This window comes from Epinephelus fuscoguttatus, linkage group LG20, assembly GCF_011397635.1.
Source record: "Epinephelus fuscoguttatus linkage group LG20, E.fuscoguttatus.final_Chr_v1".
Taxonomy (NCBI): domain Eukaryota; kingdom Metazoa; phylum Chordata; class Actinopteri; order Perciformes; family Serranidae; genus Epinephelus; species Epinephelus fuscoguttatus.
The window spans coordinates 38691313-38712052 of NC_064771.1; the positions used below are offsets into that span (position 1 = coordinate 38691313).

The following is a 20740-nucleotide window of genomic DNA, read 5'->3' on the forward strand; positions in this document are numbered from 1 at the left end:
AATCCATGCTTGTTTTTCTCTCCATCTTCTGATGACTCAAAAACTGTAATAAATTACCACAAGGAGATCTATTATGTCTATTATTCTGGAGCACTACTTGTTCTGACTTTATGAAAATTTGGGTAAACATAACATGGAATGTGCATCACATGTGCACAGAATAAACTGAAGTAACTAGAAATTTGAAAACTAGAAATTCATCCAAACTAACATGCTGATGTTCAGCAGGTAACAACATATTTAGCTCCTGATAACTATTGATCTTTGTACTATGGGATCCTGTCACATTAAAGCAGGTGTAGGCAGTTTGATTTTGGCTTCACTGGGTAAAAATCTGACAATAAACTTTAAGCATATTGTAATTCAAGTGGTCTGAGAGAAAACTAGACTTCTGCACCTCCTCTTCTGTTTTCAGGCGTGAGAAAATCTAGCCCACAACGGGAGACTTTGGCCAATCACAGGACATTTCAGAGAGAGGGCGTTCCTACTGGCTGATGTACAGATGCAGATGTGCGTGAACATCCCCTCAGTGAAAGTCTGATTCAATGGTCCTGCAGAAAAAGTTGCTCTTCCAGCATTGGAAACAACTGCCTTCACTGCAGAGCAACCCAAAACAGGAAGACAGACTCATCAAGACGTTCGACAGAGAGTCTGACAATAAACAAAACAAAACACAATAATCAGCAAAGTGTGTCAGAGATGGAGAGAAAATGTTGCTGATAGTTTAACTTTCTGCTAGTTGGAGCCAAAGGCTGCATGGCATGGCTGCCGCTTCATGTTTACGTAGCTAATGTTAGCTGGAGCCTCGACTCACCATGTTCTCCGCCTCACTGCCTGCCACCACAGACCAACTCACTGTGAGGAGAGCAAGCGGCAGCTCTGGAGACTGACCCCCAGCTAATGGCTGCTGCAACCCAAATCCAGTCAGTGCAAACTCCAGCTCCAAGAGTCACCTCTCTCAGTGACACCTTACCAGCTCCAAACCGTAGTTAGGAACACGCTGGCTTAATAAAATTAATTTTAGCTTGGCTCGTTATTAGCTGGAAACTCCCTGCAGGATCAGCAAACTTTCTGTTGCTGCCATTACACAGGTAAATAAAGCAATGTATAGAAAACACAGGGTTACTGTAAGAAGCATGTGCATCTGGGTATCTGGATGGAGGGGATAAGGACAGAGGGGGAACTGCAATAGGAGGGTGTTTTATCAAATTACACCTTTTTTTGGCCTTTTCCAGAAAACTGCAAACCCCAGCTTTAGATTTTAAACATAATTAAATATTTAGAAACTTCACCAGAGCCTAGAAAAGTGATTTTTATGTGCATGAAGTCATCCCAACGTGAAGACTCTGAGCTGAGCGAGAGAATCACTAATCAAACTGTTGACCTGATGATGCCGCTTGAGGGAAAGTTAAGCGATCACCAAAGTTATGACAATTCATCCTGAAGGGGAATAAGAAATGCATTTAATAGTAGAGAGACTTCACTAAAAACCACACGTCACCCTCATGTTGGCACGATAGAAAAAGTCAAAGGATAACCAAAGTAATTGAGTTAAATTGTTGGGAAACCACAAAGAAGTTCAATCTATCAAACTGTTGTTGAGATATTTCAGCCTGGACCAAAGTGGTGGAGCAAAGGACGGATCAACTCTACCATAACTAGAACCATGTTGAGGCTAAAATAAAGAAGGAACCTGCCTTTTAAACACTTATCATTGTTTTCTGGAGCCACTGTGGGCCCTGAAGGTGTGACGGCCCTGACAGCTCAGTAATCCAGCCTTATAATGCGTAACTGTCCAAAAATCTATTCTCAAAGTAACACATTACCATTAACCTGCAGAAGAAGGAACGTGTTGACATCAGTTATCTTGATTAACATAAGGTGAATGATTACACACACACAGGCAGGAGAGTAAAGGTCGATCTGTCTAAACCAACATCATCAACACAAAGACTGACTTTAACAGTGATCAGACTGTTTACCTGGAAGTTTCCCACCATGATGAGACCGGCGGCACAGATCCACGCTGTGGACAGGCCGGCCGTGTTGAGGACACAGTTCTGGTGCTTCTCTATGACGTGAGCGTAACGCAGCAGGCCAATCAGCATCACTGCAAGAACAGATGTGGAGGGAGAAAGAAATGAGACATACTTCATCAAACAGTTGAGTCATCATGTTGCATTGAATGTGATCCAGGACCCATGCCCACAGTACATGTCATGTCAGGTGTTTATAGTTTGGGTCCTTCCCTGCTTTATGTTCTTGTTAAACAGAAGAAAAACACACATGTAGATTCAGGAGTTTACACCCCGTCCACCCTTCATCATTCCTGTTCATCATCCGTCTTTGCTTCAACAAGAATCAGTTACTTTCCTGTTCTCAGGAGTATCATTTCTTCTGTCCTCCTTTGGACTCTCCTCTCTTTCACTGTGTCTGCTGAGGTGTTATGATCCAGATGAGAAAACCTCTCAACGCTCATCTATGCCTTCGTCATCTGTTTCTGTTTGCTCACAATAAGAAGCTTGTTCCTGAGCTTCTGCTCTGTCACATACAGGCTGCCATGTTCATCTGTGTGATGAAGCCACTGATCGTACGCAGCCTGAAAGAAAAATCTGTAGGCACGACTCAGGTCTGAAAAAACATGAGCTCTGCAGAGTCACTCAAATAAGCACTGGTTCCAACCAAGGTGTGCAGAAGAGCATCTCTGAAGCAACAACACCTTGTCCAACCTTGAAGCAGATGGGCTACAGCAGCAGAAGACCACACCAGGTGCCACTCCTGTCAGCTAACAACAGGAAACTGAGGCTATAGTTCACACGGGTTTTCTCACCAAAACTGGACAATAGAAGATTGGAAAAACCACATTCAGATGGAAGCATGGATCCATCCTGCCTTGTATCAACGCTTCAGGCTGCTGCTGCTGCTGCTGGTGGTGTAATGGTGTGGGGGAGATTTTCTTAGTACCAACTGAGCATGGTTTAAACACCACAGCCTACCTGAGTATTGTTGCTGAGCGTGTCCATCCCTTTATGACCACAGTGTACCCATCTTCTGATGGCTGCTTCCAGCAGGATAACGCACCATGTCACAAAGCTCACATCATCTCAAACATGACAATGACTTCACTGTACTCCAATGGCCTCCACAGTCACCAGATCTCAGTCCAATAGAGCACCTTTGGGATGTGCTGGAACGGGAGATTCTCATCATGGATCAACTGTGTGATGTCATCATGTCAATATGGACCAACATCTCTGAGGAATGTTTCCAGCTCCTTTTCTCTTTATATTTACCCTGGTAGCAGAATCTGTGGCTGGACAGAACAACTGAAGTGTGGAACTCAAGATGCAGTCTGTCTGTGTTGTTGGGAGTTTTTAGGCTCTGAGGAAAACAGACAATGATCCGATTGTCTTGGTATCAATAATAGCACCACTTGGAAACACTGTGGAGGGAAAAGTTGTCTTTTTCCATTTTGAAATACGAACACTAACAATACCTAAACACTCTGATTAAACCAGTGTATCAGAGCTGAAAGGAGACAGCTCTGTCCTCCAAGACGCAGCATCAAAGGAGCAGCGAGTTCACCGTGTTGAATGTGAATCACAGAGCGACGATGCTGCAGATCTCAGTGTGAGCAGATTCCTGATGTCTGTTTATTAAACTGTTTCATCAAAGCTTCACAGCAGTTTCACGCCGCTCTCCCACGCGTCCACATCTGGTGCTCATCACGCTGTAGAGAACAGACAGCGACTGTTTTCATGTTCATGTTGTTAGTCCAGCAGTGAACGCAGTGGTCAGCGATAAGGGTTCTGGGTTGTCTGTGGTTTTCTGGTTGTCTCATGTCCACTCACGCCACACCTCCGAGTCAAACAAACCGCCTCACAAACATAAACTCAGCCTTGTTTATGAACAAACAGTAAAAAGAGAGGGAAGCGTTGATGGTGGGGAAATTTCCAGAGCGAGAGTTCGCACACGCCAAAACAGTCGCTTTCAGTTAGAGCTGAAATGATCAGCCGATAAAGCGATTGGTCCACTGACAGATTATTTATTTGATTCATTGATCACCAACGTTTTTTATTGTAATTTAATGGTTTCAGTCATTTTTTAAAGCCAGTCTACATCCTTGATAGCAGCTCTGCTCAGACAGCCTGTTCAGCACCCATTAGTATCTTTGCGAGACGCACCAGGCTTTAACGAACTCTAATATAAACCCATCCAGCAGAATATCAGATGCTGAGAGCAACTGACGCAGTACAAAGAGCAAAGACAGTTCACACAGAGCTGGAGGGAGGGGAGTTCACTACCTGTGTGACACCTAAAGTCAATGTTGTTTTAACGTGACAGAACATAATTTAGGTTCCTATATCCTGTCACTGTTGTCTCATGTTATAATACATACATACATATATAATGTATGTACAGTTGTCATGCACTGGCATCACTCACATATTCACCACATTAACATTACTGTTGCTTAACAAACTTATTCTAACTCAGACGCTGAGGGGTGTGATGACAAAAGTCTGTATTTGACCACCTTGGATTAAAACAGGTTGGTTCAGCTGTATTAAGGCACAGCGGTGCTTTGAGCTAAATGCTAATGCTAGCATGGCAACACGCTTGCAATGAAAATGCTAATGCTTACGTTTTACAGGTATAATGTTTACCATGTTCTTAGTTTATGTTACATATGAAATATTAATATTTATATTTATTTTTTGGTAATATATATCATACGTTGAGAAAGGTTTAAACTTATATGATAATTGGTTATTTATATCACACTAGTCCATACCCACTGAGTACAGCATACCATACCATGACTTAGTCATACCAAACATTAGAAACAACACCAACATTGGTCCACAGGGGGAGCCACAGCGATCGGTCACATTTTAGCCATTTTGAAGCATTTTTCTGTTGTTATAGCGCCACCCAGTTGCCAATTAGAGTTAAATTTCTCCAGTCACCTTGAGGCGTCCTGTTCTACATATCTACCAAGTTTAGTAAAAATCCATATGGCGCTTAGGCCTAGATAAGAAATGAGCTCTCTAGCGCCCCCATTTTGTTTGATGGGCTCAATAATGGAGGGGTCCCCTCAGATTATGTGTGGTCATATGCCTACAAAGTTGCGTGGTGATGGGTGAAACCCTTGAGATGTTCTACACCTTTATGTGATGAGCCACGCCCTCCGCAATATTCATTGCCTTATAGAAGCTCAGTTTTAGGAAGTTTTCCAACTTTTGCCAAGAGGGAACTTTAGATATTGCTCCCTAGATTATGTTCACCCAGTTTCATGCAGATCGCTCAAACTTCCTAGGAAGAGATCCATTTGAAGTGTTTTTCAAAAAAATCAAAATGGCGGAAAATCTATATAAGCGGAAGTTATGGGTTCTTGAGGCAAATGTGTTCCTCATGAGGAGAGGCATCTCTGTGCAAAGTTTCATGTCTCTACCACATACGGGGCATGAGATATGCCCATTCAAAGTTTGACATTTCAATGGGTTGCTATAGCGCCCCCCTTTGGCCAATTGATGTAATATTGCTTCATTGGCATCCTCCCATGACCCTCTACCACTGTGCCAAATTTCACATGGATTGACCAAGTCAGTGAGGAGAAAAACATGGAACACACACACACACACACACACACACACACACACACACAGAGTTTTCACCATTACAAATGGCTAAAATGCGACCGATCGCTGTGGCTCCTCCTGTGGCCCAATTTTTTTTTGGCCACTTTTCTTTTCATACTATGAAACTCACAAACACTCTGTCTGAATACATTGCTCTTCTTAATGGGTTCAGTTGACTATTTAATCTGCAATTTCCTATGACCTGTATCCCAAACACACACCATGTGAAACTGTACGTGGGCAACTGTGCACTCCGTGGGTATGGACTAGTTTCACTTCAAACTGAAAGTGTTAACCTGATGGTGGTGCTAAAGGAAAAGTCAGGGGATCTCTACACGCGGTAGAATTCATCCTCTGGGGATCATGAATGTCTGAAATTAATAGTAATTCATTCAGTATGTGTAGATATAGTTTAGTCTGGACCAAAGACTAATCAAACCACATTCCTGTTCTGTTATCATCCATGCTGCTTGCATGCCTGAAAAATAAATAGATAAAATAAAGTCAAATATCGTTTCAGCCTCTCGTATGTGAGGATGTTCCGCTTTTCTTTGTCACACGACAATAAACTGAATACTTTCAGTTTTATATTGTTGGGTAAAAAAAGGTAAACAACTTGAAGACGTTAGAATCCAAAAAAGTATAACAAGTAGAATTTTTGCTATTTACTTATGTTTTACGTAAAAACGCTCATAAACATAAGTGTTAGCTGCAGCCTGAATGTGACTCAGTCCTTTACTGTCTGACCTTTGACCTTTGACCTTTGAGGGTTAGCAGCGCCTCTCCCAGGAGTTAATGACATCACTACGTGTCCACACCACACTGCTCATCAGTGAGTAACGAGGCGTTAACTACAGTAACTGGCAGAGATACATGATGCTTCTAAACAAACATGAGACAAGACAATATTCCTCTCTGTTCTACCCTCTGATTTTCATACTAAATCTGGATTATGTGACGTCATGAAGAGCGGCCGGACGCTCAGCAGGTGTTACCGTCCGAGCTGTGAGATAAACAGCAGACACAGAGAACAAACCTTGGGCTCGCACAGGTTAATGGGCTCGTAAAACATCCTGAAATTCCAGCATTTAAGAAGCAGGTGTTCACTGGTGATTCAACGTCTGAGGAGAGTTCATCAGGCAGCTTCAGTCGGGACACTTGCGTCATGGTTTAAACATTTACTGAAACATTAGACACATTTCAGTTTAATGGTGAGCTCATGGAGTCAACGAGCTCATCTCTGACCTCACACACTGCCGGCAGAGGCAGAGACACGACACAGCGACTGAACATTAACAGAGACACAGTCTGAAAACACCGAATATGAGCATGCATGCTGTGTGTCTGTTCATGAGGAGCGCCTGGTGGTTGTTAGAGACCGGTCGAGATTATTGATATGACTTTATCTCTCCTGCAGCTGTCCTCACGTCTCTTATGGAAAATGTTGAAAACAAAGAACGTCTAATTGTGACATTATTTTACAGTGTTGTGCCGTGTGACGCTGCCTTTGTGTTGCACTGATGGGAGTTTACAGAATACAGCATAACCACAAAGTGTAACTCCTCCAAAGAAATGCCCATATGGGTCGTCTGTGCAAGCAGAAATTATGACCCATATTTACAGGTATTATAAGGGGAGGATGTCTACGGGCTTTAATTGACCTATGGCTAAGCCCCGCCCTCAAACGCGATGAGCCAATCACAGTGCGTATAGCCATTCCCATACACTGGGACATTCTCTGCCTGGACGTCCATTGAAATGCATTACAGAAAGTCAGTTTGTTGGGTTTTATGAGCTTTTTCTGAGATTTGAAGTTTAAAAATGGTCAAACGGTGTGCATGGGGTACATGCAACTCTGACACAAGGTATCCTGAGAGGCTGGGCGACCAGGTGTATTTTTACACTTTAAACCACATCTCAAGCGAGAAAAGTGTCTCCTTTGGATAAAGTTGTGTGGTAACGTTAGACCACAACATCAACTCAACGTGAATAAGATTAACAATGATGTCTACATCTGTTCTAAGGTAAGTCAACATTGTGTTTGAGGCAACATATTGTCACTTTGCTGGAAAGAAATATAAAGTTATCTTTAACATCTCTAGCTAACGTTAGCTAAAGTTAGCCTAAACTTCACCATGGCCTCCGTCGGCATATGGGTGAGTAGATAATGGCTGAATTTACATTTTTGGGTGCACTATCCCTTTAAGAACTATCTTAATATATAATGAGGAAAACTGTGTGTGTGTGTGTGTGTGTGTGTGTGTGTGTGTGTGTGTGTGTGTGTGTTCCATGTTTTTCTCCTCACTGGCTTGGTCAATCCATGTGAAGCACCACCATCAGGTTAACACTTTCAGTTTGAAGTGAAACTAGTCCATACCCACTGAGTGCACAGTTGCCCACGTACAGTTTCACATGGTGTGTGTTTGGGATACAGGTCATAGGAAATTGCAGATTAAATAGTCAACTGAACCCATTAAGAAGAGCAATGTATTCAGACAGAGTGTTTGTGAGTTTCATAGTATGAAAAGAAAAGTGGCCAAAAAAAATTGGGCCACAGGAGGAGCCACAGCGATCGGTCGCATTTTAGCCATTTGTAATGATGAAAACTGTGTGTGTGTGTGTGTGTGTGTGTGTGTGTGTGTGTGTGTGTGTGTTCCACGTTTTTCTCCTCACTGACTTGGTCAATCCATGTGAAATTTGGCACAGTGGTAGAGGGTCATGGGAGGATGCCAATGAAGCAATATTACATCAATTGGCCAAAGGGGGGCGCTATAGCAACCCATTGAAATGTCAAACTTTGAATGGGCATATCTCATGCCCCGTATGTGGTAGGGACATGAAACTTTGCACAGAGATGCCTCTCCTCATGAGGAACACATTTGCCTCAAGAACCCATAACTTCCGCTTATATAGATTTTCCACCATTTTGAATTTGTTGAAAAACACTTCAAATGGATCTCTTCCTAGGAAGTTTGAGCGATCTGCATGAAACTGGGTGAACATAATCTAGGGAGCAATATCTAAAGTTCCCTCTTGGCAAAAGTTGGAAAACTTCCTAAAACTGAGCTTCTATAAGGCAATGAATATTGCGGAGGGCGTGGCTCATCACATAAAGGTGTAGAACATCTCAAGGGTTTCACCCATCACCACGCAACTTTGTAGGCATATGACCACACATAATCTGAGGGGACCCCTCCATTATTGAGCCCATCAAACAAAATGGGGGCGCTAGAGAGCTCATTTCTTATCTAGGCCTAAGCGCCATATGGATTTTTACTAAACTTGGTAGATATGTAGAACAGGACGCCTCAAGGTGACTGGAGAAATTTAACTCTAATTGGCAACTGGGTGGCGCTATAACAACAGAAAAATGCTTCAAAATGGCTAAAATGCGACCGATCGCTGTGGCTCCCCCTGTGGACCAATGTTGGTGTTGTTTCTAATGTTTGGTATGACTAAGTCATGGTATGGTATGCTGTACATAATCACGGAAACTGTCAGTGTGTCATTCTGTCAGTCAGTCATTCTGTCTGTCCCACGTTTTTCTACTCACTGACGTGGTCAATCTATGTGAAACTGCACATAGGCACTGAGGACTGGCATAGGTAGAAGGTGACAAAGCTACCAGTGGCTATGGACTAGTTAACACTGAATTTCCAACATGGTCAGAAAACACCTCTAACAAGCTGGTTCTGTGTGAGTCAGCTGCAGAAAATCAGGGTAATGCCTGAAAGAAGCTGCTCTCTGCCATAACTAACAGTGTTGCTCTGTGTAATGTCAAACATGTCAGCCTTTAAGCTCAAAGATCTCAGTAGGTCAAAGCTCAGTATGGTAGTATGGTGAACTCCTGCTGCGTAAATTCTCAGAAAGTTTATACAGCAAACAGAAAAACATCTACATGCACCACCCTGCACCCACTCAGAGTAAACCACCTAAAATAGATGCTTTATAGTAGTTTGGCTCGCAGCACAGCAGAGTAGCTGCCCTCATGGTCAGAGGACGAATACTAATGGGTCACAAAAATGTACCATTAATGGCACAGAGTAAAGTTTCCCTTCAGAGAGTGGTGAGGGGGGCGAGGCGGGCCCTGGCAGTGGGTCCTGGGGAACAGAGACTTGGCTGGAGACACTACAGCTGAGAAAACAAGCTGAGTGCACAGAGAGCCGTTCAACCACGAGCTGCATGTTGGGTAAAAGTGTGTGTGAATGTAAGAATACTAGAGTCAGGTCCCCTGGTCACACACTTACCCATGAAGGAGCCAGTGCTGCATATGAGGCTGAAAAAGCAGCTTTCAGGCGGCAGCGTTCCACATTTACTGCAGAGAAAAGAGAGAGCAGAGGAGAGGGAGTCAGTGTGCGCCGGCCTGCAGGCTCACTGGGTTCATTCAATCAAGTTCCTGCAGAGTTCACATCAGATCTGTGACCTCCATGTTCCTGCTCGTGGTCTCTGGTTCTGTGTTTTGTTTTTACTGTGGTGCAGAATTCCTCAGAAACAGTCATGAAACAGCAGTGTGGCCTTATTTGTGTTCTTACTTACTCTGCGGTACTAAAGCATGCCAACATGTTTAACAGAGAAAAGATGTCTATAAATGGAAAAGGACAGTCTTGCTGGGAGGCTGAGGAGAGAATGACACAGAGATGTTTGTCTGCAGATCAAAAGCAACATTAAATATCAAAGACATGCTGTAGATGTGTTAAAGATATGAATGTGTAGTTGCATCCTCAGTAACATGAACCCCTCGTTCATCACTCTGGTGTTTTCGTACGCAGGGAGGATATAAAAGCATTCCCTGTTTACATCTCGGGACTCAGTGTGGTGACATTTCAAAGAGCGACGAAGGATCCACTCCACACGACAAAGGCTCTTCTTCCTGTCGAGGTGACGAGGTTAACCTCTGACTGCGAGCCTCAGCCAGGCGAGTGTAGACTCATCACACAACCAACTGCACTGCAGCTGCTCACCAGCTCTCACAGCAACACATCCAAACAGCTCAACTAGAAACACTCCTTTGTCATTTTCACTGTCTGATATGTTTCTCTGCAATCGGCTGACTGTTACAGTGATAAAATGTAACTAAGTATATTTACTCAAGTTGTGTAACTAAGTATTGAGTCTTTTCTTCTCACGCTACAACAACTCAGAGGGAAATATTAGTATAGAATAAGTACTTAACTACATTTATCTATTTCCAGAATTTTTATCAAACAATTAAGCAGATGAAAATAATCAGTTCTGTACAAAATCATTAATGCATGAGTATTAATACTCTAATGATATAAAACGTGTCTTTATTGAGTACTTTTAATCCTTTCAGTACATTTCCCTGGTTTAACTCATGAATGGATTAATGAACAGGCCTACTGGAGGCCCCGCTTGTCCTCACCTGCAGACTGTCACTGAAATAAACACCTGTCGACCAAAAACAGACTAAAAATGATCACAAAGAAACATAAGAGGACTATAAAGTGACAACATGACAACAAAATACATAACAGCTGCAAAGAGACACAGAGACTCACAACACAAAAACAAAAAGATGCAAAGCAACTACAAAGACATGACAAAGTCCACAAAGAGACACAAAACAGCTAAAAATAAATGTAAAACAGCTGCAACAAAACTCACAACAACCACGAAACGGTGCAAAACAACCACAAAATGTCCACAAAGAGACACGAGATGACTATGAAGAGATGCACAATTACTATGACAAGCAGCAAAGCAACCACCAAGAGACAGAATATGACTACAGAGAGAGGTAAGGGAACTACACATAGAACCAAAGGGACTACAAACCGATGTAAAGCAATCACAAAGACATTACAATGCAGTTAGGTGACTTCACACCGATTCACCCCTGGTCCCACCTGACCCTAATGACTCACATTGTGACCTTAACGACTCTGAAACTAAGAGCTCACGTGACCCCTATGACTCTCTCTTTATAGCCTGCAACTCCTCGCCAGTCTGAAGAAGCTTCTTAGATGAGAGGCGAAACGTCTTCAAGAAACGTAAGCAAGTCCAGTCGCCTACGATACAGCACTTATGATTACCATGACCTGGATGACTGAGAATCTTCACTGACAAATTGCAAGAAGACACAACAACTACAAAGAGCTGTGAAACAGCTGCAAAGACACAACAACTACAAAAAGGGTCAAACAACCTTAAAAAGACACAAAATGTCACCAAAAAAAACAAAAGATGACACTAAGACTGAAAAATGACAAAGAAAAGAGACAAATGACGACAAAGTGACACAAAGCAACCACTAAGAGATTTAAAACAACTACAAAGAGACTTACAGAGTCCACAAAGAGACACAAAACTACAACAAAGAGGTGTAAAACTGCTGCAAACACCCTCAAAACAACCACAAAGAGACACAGAACGACTTCAGTGAGATGCAAAGTAACCAGAAAGATATTCAGAGCTGCTACAAAGAGACAGGAAACAACTACAAAGAGATGTGAAACGGCTGCAAAGACACAACAACTACAAAAAGGGTCAAACAACCTTAAAAAGACACAAAATGTCGACAAAAAGACAAAAGATGACACTAAGACTGAAAAATGACAAAGAAGAGACACAAAATGACGACAAACTGACACAAAGCAACTACCAAGAAATTTAAAACAACTGCAAAGAGACAGAAAACTACAACAAAGAGATGTAAAACAGCTGCAAACAACCACAAAAAGGGGCAAAACAACCTCAAAGAGACAGAACGACTCCAATGAGATGCAAAGTTGCCAGAAAGATATTCAGAGCTGCTACAAAGAGACAGAAAAACAACTACAAAGAGACGTAAAACAGCTGCAGAGAGACACACAATATCAACAAAGAGACAGAAAACCACCGAGAGATGTGTAACAACTACACAAAGAGAATAAAGAACTACAAAGTCCTGTGTAGGAGAGGTGTTGGGACCCTCTGCCCATTGTCTCATAACCCGCCTGTGATCACACCTTCATACTTTTACTGACACAACGTGATTAAGATGTTATAACAACGAGGAAGAGCAGGCTGCATCACTGATGGACACACACATGAGCATCTCAACTGTAATGATGAAGATTAAAGACACAGGGACAGACTGTTGGTCAGATTATAACTGTCTGTTTGTCTGACCTGATCCTGATCTGATATGAGACGATGTTACAACTGTCTGTTTCAGTCTCTCTTTTTTATTAATGGAGAGAATTTAATTTCTTTTTATATAAAAGATGAAGCTTGAGTTCAGAGGACGGTAACGCTGCCTTCACGTTAATCTGAAGGTTCCAACTCAGTTCAGTTCAAGACATGAGACTGCTGTTGTCTCATAACCCGCCTGTGATCACACCTTCATACTTTACTGACTGACACAACGTGATTACAGATGTTTCAAAGTTCAGGAAAGAGCAGGCTGCATCACTGTGTGCCAAGTGCAACACAACATGCAGCCTTCACGTTAATCTGAAGGTTCCAACTCAGTTCAGTTCAAGACATGAGACTGCTGTCAGATTAACGTTAAGAGGTTCACGTCTCCAAGCGGCTTCAGATCGGTGCTCAATGTTCAGTCAGTTTCACACTGACAAATGTTCTGTTGCAACCACTTCAATGTCTTATATTCCACATGTCTCCATGACTCACACTAGTTACAGTACAAAGGTACATTTTTCCAAAGTTCTCTCATCAATCACAGGCTGAGCTGTGTGCCAAGTGCAACACAACATGCACTGACATATTCTTGTTTATGTATTTGCTGTTTGGATCCAGTGTCTCCACAAAAAAGACATTTAAAAAGCAGTTAAAAGAAACAGAGGCTTTAAAACCGACTGGTGGAAACCTCAGACCACAGCCAGGCGAGCTGCTGTTCTTTCATATCATTCGATACCCGCGGTCTCACCTCGTGCGTACAATGTGTGTTCTGTTGTGCTTCAATGAGATTATTATTGTTGTGAGAGTGGAAAGAGGATCCGGTCGTCAGGTCAGTGTCGTCACTGTGGCTCCAGAAACCGCAGCACTCATGTCAACAATGTGCCGTTGTTTGGGTCATTGAGGATCAAGTGCAGGAAGCAGATAGTGTGAGGATTGTATGAGAGCAGCTTCACAGCAGCAGTGTTACAGGACGACCAAGATACTCCTGCACAGGTTTGATCTCTCACCTGATGAGCGGTACGTTGTCCAGAGTGCAGCAGAGGACTGGACCTCTCTGGAGAGGAAGCGGCTCCTCACACGACTCATTGTAAAGCCTGTGAACACACACACACACACACACACACACACACACACACACACACACACACACACACACACACACACACACTTTCAGTCTGCAGATACTGACAAAAGGTTTGAAGGTTTCAAAATGTGTTAAACCTCATTTTGGGTCCAAGTGGAATCTTTTTAACTCATCGTAAAGAAGTCCACAGTTTAAATCAAACTTTATTTAATGACCTCAGTGGTGCAATGAATCTAAAGTAAGCACATGTCAAAACTCAGTCAATGTTTGAGCATCGACCCTCTTTGCCGGAGCACCATGACATCACACTCTACGGGAACAACTGTAGAAAATTAACCCAAAATATTTTTAGGTGAAAAGTCTGTTAAGTAACAGTTAAATGTTGAGCTGCACCGAAAAAAGCACCATTTAGGAGATATGACACTATCACAATTTTTGCATTTACAAGTGTGCAAGACGGTTCCTGGTTAAAACCCAGGGTGAGGGAGCCCTTCTGTGCAGAGTTTGCATGTTCTCCCTGTGTCAGCGTGGGTTTCCTCCAGGTGCTCTGACATGTTCTATTCGTGTCAGCGTGGGTTTCCTCCAGGTGCTCTGACATGTTCTCCCCGTGTCAGCGTGGGTTTCCTCCAGGTGCTCTGACATGTTCTCCCTGTGTCAGCGTGGGTTTCCTCCAGGTGCTCTGACATGTTCTCCCCGTGTCAGCGTGGGTTTCCTCCAGGTGCTCTGACATGTTCTCCCTGTGTCAGCGTGGGTTTCCTCCAGGTGCTCTGACATGTTCTCCCCGTGTCAGCGTGGGTTTCCTCCAGGTGCTCCCACATGTTCTCCCTGTGTTAGCGTGGGTTTCCTCCAGGTGCTCTGACATGTTCTCCCCGTGTTAGCGTGGGTTTCCTCCAGGTGCTCCCACATGTTCTCCCCGTGTCAGCGTGGGTTTCCTCCAGGTGCTCTGACATGTTCTCCCCGTGTCAGCGTGGGTTTCCTCCAGGTGCTCTGACATGTTCTCCCTGTGTCAGCGTGGGTTTGCTCCAGGTGCTCTGACATGTTCTCCCTGTGTCAGCGTGGGTTTCCTCCAGGTGCTCCCACATGTTCTCCTGTGTCAGCGGGGGTTTCCTCCAGGTGCTCTGACATGTTCTCCCTGTGTTAGCGTGGGTTTCCTCCAGGTGCTCTGACATGTTCTCCCCGTGTCAGCGTGGGTTTCCTCCAGGTGCTCTGACATGTTCTCCCTGTGTCAGCGTGGGTTTGCTCCAGGTGCTCTGACATGTTCTCCCTGTGTCAGCGTGGGTTTCCTCCAGGTGCTCGGAGATGTTCTCCCTGTGTCAGCGTGGGTTTCCTCCAGGTGCTCTGACATGTTCTCCCTGTGTCAGCGTGGGTTTCCTCCAGGTGCTCTGACATGTTCTCCCGTTGTCAGCGTGGGTTTCTCCAGGTGCTCTGACATGTTCTCCCGTGTCAGCGTGGGTTTCCTCCAGGTGCTCTGACATGTTCTCCCCGTGTCAGCGTGGGTTTGCTCCAGGTGCTCTGACATGTTCTCACCGTGTCAGTGTGGGTTTCCTCCAGGTGCTCCCACATGTTCTCCTGTGTCAGCGTGGGTTTCCTCCAGGTGCTCTGACATGTTCTCCCGTGTCAGTGTGGGTTTCCAGGTGCTCTGACATGTTCTCCCGTGTCAGCGTGGGTTTCCTCCAGGTGCTCTGACATGTTCTCCCGTGTCAGTGTGGGTTTCCTCCAGGTGCTCTGACATGTTCTTACTGTGTCAGTGTGGGTTTCCTCCAGGTGCTCTGACATGTTCTCCCTGTGTCAGCGTGGGTTTCCTCCAGGTGCTCTGACATGTTCTCCCCGTGTCAGCGTGGGTTTCCTCCAGGTGCTCTGACATGTTCTCCCTGTGTCAGTGTGGGTTTCCTCCTGGTGCTCCGACACGTTCTCCCTGTGTCAGCGTGGGTTTCCTCCAGGTGCTCCCACATGTTCTCCCTGTGTCAGTGTGGGTTTCCTCCAGGTGCTCTGACATGTTCTCCCTGTGTCAGCGTGGGTTTCCTCCAGGTGCTCTGACATGTTCTCACTGTGTCGGTGTGGGTTTCCTCCAGGTGCTCTGACATGTTCTCCCTGTGTCAGCGTGGGTTTCCTCCAGGTGCTCCAGCTTCCTCCCACAGTCCAAAGACATGCAGGTTAATTGATAACTCTAAATTGTCCGTAGGTGTGAATGTGAGTGTGAATGGTTGTCTGTCTCTATGTGTCAGCCCTGTGATAGTCTGGTGAGCTGTCCAGGTTGAACCCTGCCTCTCACCCAGTGTCAGCTGGGATAGGCTCCACCCCCCTTGACCCCCAAAACCTTGTCACTTTATTGCTGTGCCAAATTTGAAATTCCCTTGATGCGTTCTTGGGAAATCATGTTCACAAACATGGGACCGATGGACTTGCGTACAGACACCCCACAAACATAATGCCTCCAGCCTCGGCTAAAAACCACACAGCCGTCCTCCCTTAAAATCCTGCATCATTATTTATACAGGTTGTCGGGGTGATGCAGGTGTTTTGCAGATATTGACTTATTAATGAACTTTTCTGCTGATTAGGTTTTTTAAAACATCTTAACGTGTGATAAGTCCAACAGTTATTAATGCACCCTGGTGTCATGATGTGTTTCCTGTACCAGCTGGAGAGGTGCTTTTATTAACAGGTGATGTTCAGGGTTCACATTCCTCAGAAGAGACTCAACATCAAGAGGTAAATGCAGCTGTAACTCTGACTCCGGTTTGCGTTCCTCCTTCTTCCTTTTCAATCTGTTTGCATTCTGAAACTTCAGTTTACTGTAACTCCCACAGACACTCTTTCTCCCCTCGTGTCAACATTTGCCCCTGCAGCACTTTATTTTCTCAGTGTCCACTCCCCCATCGTCTTCATCTCTCCACCTCGTGCCTCGCTATGTTTGAATTAAGCCCAACAGACTGACAGGAAGTTTGGAGTGAGGCCTCGTCGATGTAGGTAGGGAAACGATTCCCGGTGCAAAAAGCCATGAATGACCTTTCTCCTGAATCAGCGCTGCGTAAACATGCCAGCTGAGAAAGTTTTTCCTTCCACAGATTTCACAGTTTTCACAGTGGGCATCTGCGAGTAATTATTCACAATCAGTGACTGAGTTTTTTGGAGTTTGTAGCACATTAACAGGGACTGAGAGAAAGGATTGTTTCCTCTGTGTTTTGGCGCTGCGTCCTCACTGAGCTGGTTCAGCTTAAACGAACATTCAATTCTGGTGTCTTGTTTCAGAGTGAACGAGGGAAAAACAATGATGTAAATCCTGTTTTATGTTTCAGCTGACAACCGAACAAAAAGATACCTGAATGAGAAAAATTAAAAAGTGAGTCTGCGTCTTTTAAAAACACAAAACAGAGTTTAAACCAGACTCAGCAGAGTAAACAGGCTGTCTGGTCTCCTGGAGAAATGTTGGCACCGTCAGTTCCTGCAAACCACAGGAACATTCCATACGTATCATATCAAGCTTTCTGAATTGATGTAGTACATGAGCTGTCTTCCAGAGGTGGAGGGGATGGTGGATGGCGTGACACTTACGAGTCACCTGCCAAACTGCAGACAGCTGTACGAGACCAACAAGCAACAAAACCAGCTGGGTTTTTTTGAGAATCATCACCGCATTTCCAGCAGCTTTTGAGACTGGAAACAAAAGTGTTTTTTAGCGACCTTTCAACATTTCTGCTACAAACAAATGTAACTTGTCCTTTGTTGCCGACTGAAGAGACCTCTGCAGATAATTCAGCTCCCACTAAAAACCTCCTCAACATGTAGAACTTAAATGACTAGAGAAAAAGGTGAGCACACATTTGCAGGTGCCAAGCTTGCAGCTCATCTGACACGCTGAACAGCGTCGGAGAAACACTAGCCCTTTTTAGATAGGAGTTGTGCAAATTTGCAGGAAAGCCCAATCAGTCTTTTTTCAGCATTGGCAGTATAAAAACAAAATCGGGGAGTGCAGCAAAATGCCGCCTACCTACTTTTGTTTATACAGAATGTGCCTTTTTCGGGGCAATGGGGGGCGTGAGCAAGTAACAAAACGTGTAGCTCAGCGTGTGACGTAAACAGTGACGTGGGAGGGAAGCCACGGCTGGTCAGTCCTTCGGTGATTCTCTCGTAAGTCGGCCCGTCCTTCACCGTCCCCGTCATCTGACGGTTAATGGCCTCTTCGTTTGCGAGGACAAGGAGGGCGCGCAATTCCTTGTCTCCCCAGTTGCTCATCTTTACAGTGTCTGTCAGGTTTGTGTTTCCCTCTTGCTACTAGCTGCTCGCTAATTCCTGCTATCAGCTGTTTCCTGTTTATCCACCGCCAGTGGCTCACACGTGCAGCGTCATCAACAGCTCCTCCCACAAGTCGTCAACAGCTCCTCCCACAAGTCATCAACAGCTCTTCCCACAAGTCATCAACAGCTCCTCCCACAAGTCATCAACAGCTCCTCCCGTGGCAGAAGGCCGCCTTGGTCTGTTTAAACTAAAAGGTTCCACCAATATGTCTACCCTACGAGGCGGAAAATTGGGCACCTCGGATCAACTCGCCAATCCGGCTCTGTGTGTCTAAACGCTCGCAGCTTGCCGGCAAAACGGCCCAACATTCACCGAAAATCTGGCAGTGTAAAAGGGGCTACTGATGGTCAGAGAACATTTGATTTGATTAGTTAAAACCTCCTGAACAATAAACACTGAAGGAAATTCAGCCGGGAGAAGTTTCAGCTGGTTGCAATCAGCAAGCCTCACAGCTAGATGAGACTAAATCCCCTACAGTGCATCTCACACACTGTTCCTTTAAACCTACATTAAGTTATTTTTTTGTCATTTGGGGGCAGCAAAGACAAGCTGTAAACTCAACACTGACAACTCAGTCCAATATTCACTTACTTTTCACTCTGTTTTTGGTCTCCTCCTCCTCCTGAGGCAGATCTTTGTCTCTTCAGCTGCTTAATGCTTCACCAAGTTCACCAGCTAGTCTCTCACTGTGTGTGTTTGCTACTGAGCACAAAGTGCACTGTGGCTTTTTACAGCTTGCTCACTGACAACAGATACTGCTACTGTAGCTGGAAGACTTATGAATTATTAGGGGGAAAAGGCTGTTGTGTGTGTGCAGTCACTGTGAAGGAGAAACTGCACTTCAGCTGGTTGATACTGAACATGTTGGTTTATCAGGTTCACTGTGTGAGTTCCTGAAAACCTTTAAAATGTACAGCACACATTGGTGCATGAGAAAATCAATGATAGTAAGTGTGTCACCGACATGACTGACATCATTAGGCTGTTAGAGTGTGTGTGTGTGTGTGTGAGCGGAGTGTGTGTGCGCGTACTGTACCAGTTATGCACGGGGCAGACGTGCTGGTTGTACAGGGCCATCGCATATCTGTGAAGTTAAAAGAGAAAAGAATCTTTAGTTAAAGACCTGAACAGGACGCCCTCAAATAAAATGATATTGTTTCAATCAGCATGATGTGATTTACTCTGAACATCATCTTATTATTGTTTAACACAGAATAAATAATCTTCACTGGTGCAAACGTTCTGTTTCGTTTGTTAAAACGAATCCCTTAAAAACACGTCACATACAGTATATTGAGATGAATGTTCGTCCAGGCTGTAAAATGGAACATACTTTTTCCACTAACAAAACATGTGTCATATGAATTATCATCCTGTCTCTCTCACAGGCTGAGGCCGCCTGTGTTCATCATACGTGTGCGCAGAAATTGCTGGCTGTGTTTCAAACTGCACTCTGACGCCAGACGAGCTGCTGCTGCTTCTTACGTCCTGTATAAACCTGTCAGCTACACAATGACCACCTCAACAAACATAGTCTGAGATCATTCATTATACACATGCATACAGTATGAAGAGTCTTTATAGATAAAGAACAGAGCAGCAAACCTTTAGAGTCTGAAACTATGGTACATGTTTAGCAACACTAGCAGCTAGCGTCAGTCTGTCGTGAAGCCACCTCTCACTGTGGCCAAACACTGGAATTACATCGTCAAGTAACACCACTGGGCATTTCTTCAAGCAACATGACGCAGAAAAATGACTCGTCTTGTCAGGACCTGATCTGTTCAGTCTGACAAAAGTCCTGGGGAATTTCATCCTATGGAAACTGAGCTTTCTTGGCTTCATGTTTCTGCCTCCAACACTGTTTCCACTTCTGTTTATACATCCATGATTATAACTGCTGCTAAACATCAGCACGTTAGCATTCTGAAACTTTGACCTCAGTGATCCTCTGTGCTTTTTTCTAAATTCAAACCTAACCTGTCCTAAAGGCCCTGACACACCAAGCCGACGGTCGGCCGTCTACCAAAGTCAGGCTGTCGGTGAGCGTCTGTCGCCCTAGTTTTTGCGGTGTGTCCCGCACCATTGGCACTTTGGTGTCGGTGGCTTTTTGGCCGATTGAGCATGTTGAATCAGCGGTGGAGCTTGTCGGTGAGAGAGATCACTCTGATTGGCTGTTCAGGTTTTATTTCCTCGCCCCTGTAGCGAGTGAATCTGCCTGTAGTGAAACCGGGGCTAACCGGTGCTTCCTCCTCAGGCTCCACTTCACTCAGCTGCCCCACAGACCCGCTGCTTCTTCACACTTTAACCTGAATAACAAACCGGAGCTAGCTGGGAGCGGCTAGCGGAGCGGCTAGCGGAGCGTTAGCCGCAGCATGACCGGAGGGAAGCACAGCCAGTTAGCCTCCGCTAGTCTCTGAGCTAGCCCCGGCTCTCCGTTTGGATCCAACCGGAGCACCGAGCCCTGGTTTGTTATTCAGGTTAAAGTGGGAAGAAGCAGCGGGTTTATTGGGCAGCTGAGTGAAGTGGAGCCTGCGGAGGAAACACCGGGACCGTCTGGATGTAATAGTCCGTG

General features: G+C 44.6%; 1 protein-coding gene and 1 long non-coding RNA gene across 8 annotated transcripts in view; one reads left to right on the forward strand and one right to left on the reverse strand.

Annotated features, from left to right (window-relative positions):
* The window catches only part of LOC125880395 (transmembrane protein 150A-like), a 39147-nt gene that overhangs the window by 10136 nt on the left and 8271 nt on the right, over positions 1 to 20740 (reverse strand). For both annotated transcript variants that reach the window (XM_049562818.1, XM_049562819.1), the window contains exons 3-6: positions 19202 to 19249; positions 13790 to 13876; positions 9890 to 9957; positions 1983 to 2110 (exon numbers count right to left, since the gene is read on the reverse strand). In XM_049562818.1, the coding sequence (XP_049418775.1) occupies positions 1983 to 2110; positions 9890 to 9957; positions 13790 to 13876; positions 19202 to 19249 (331 nt within the window). The remainder of the gene's footprint in view (positions 1 to 1982; positions 2111 to 9889; positions 9958 to 13789; positions 13877 to 19201; positions 19250 to 20740) is intronic.
* On the forward strand, positions 13887 to 19190 carry LOC125880401 (uncharacterized). 6 transcript variants are annotated; one of them, XR_007448063.1, is made up of 5 exons: positions 13887 to 14672; positions 14717 to 14760; positions 14805 to 14892; positions 15024 to 15067; positions 15631 to 19190. It is a non-coding gene; the product is annotated as an uncharacterized LOC125880401 (long non-coding RNA). The 6 variants fall into 6 exon arrangements; XR_007448067.1 differs by lacking the exon at positions 14805 to 14892; XR_007448062.1 differs by lacking the exon at positions 14717 to 14760 and having other exon boundaries at positions 14761 to 14892; positions 15024 to 15111; positions 15675 to 19190.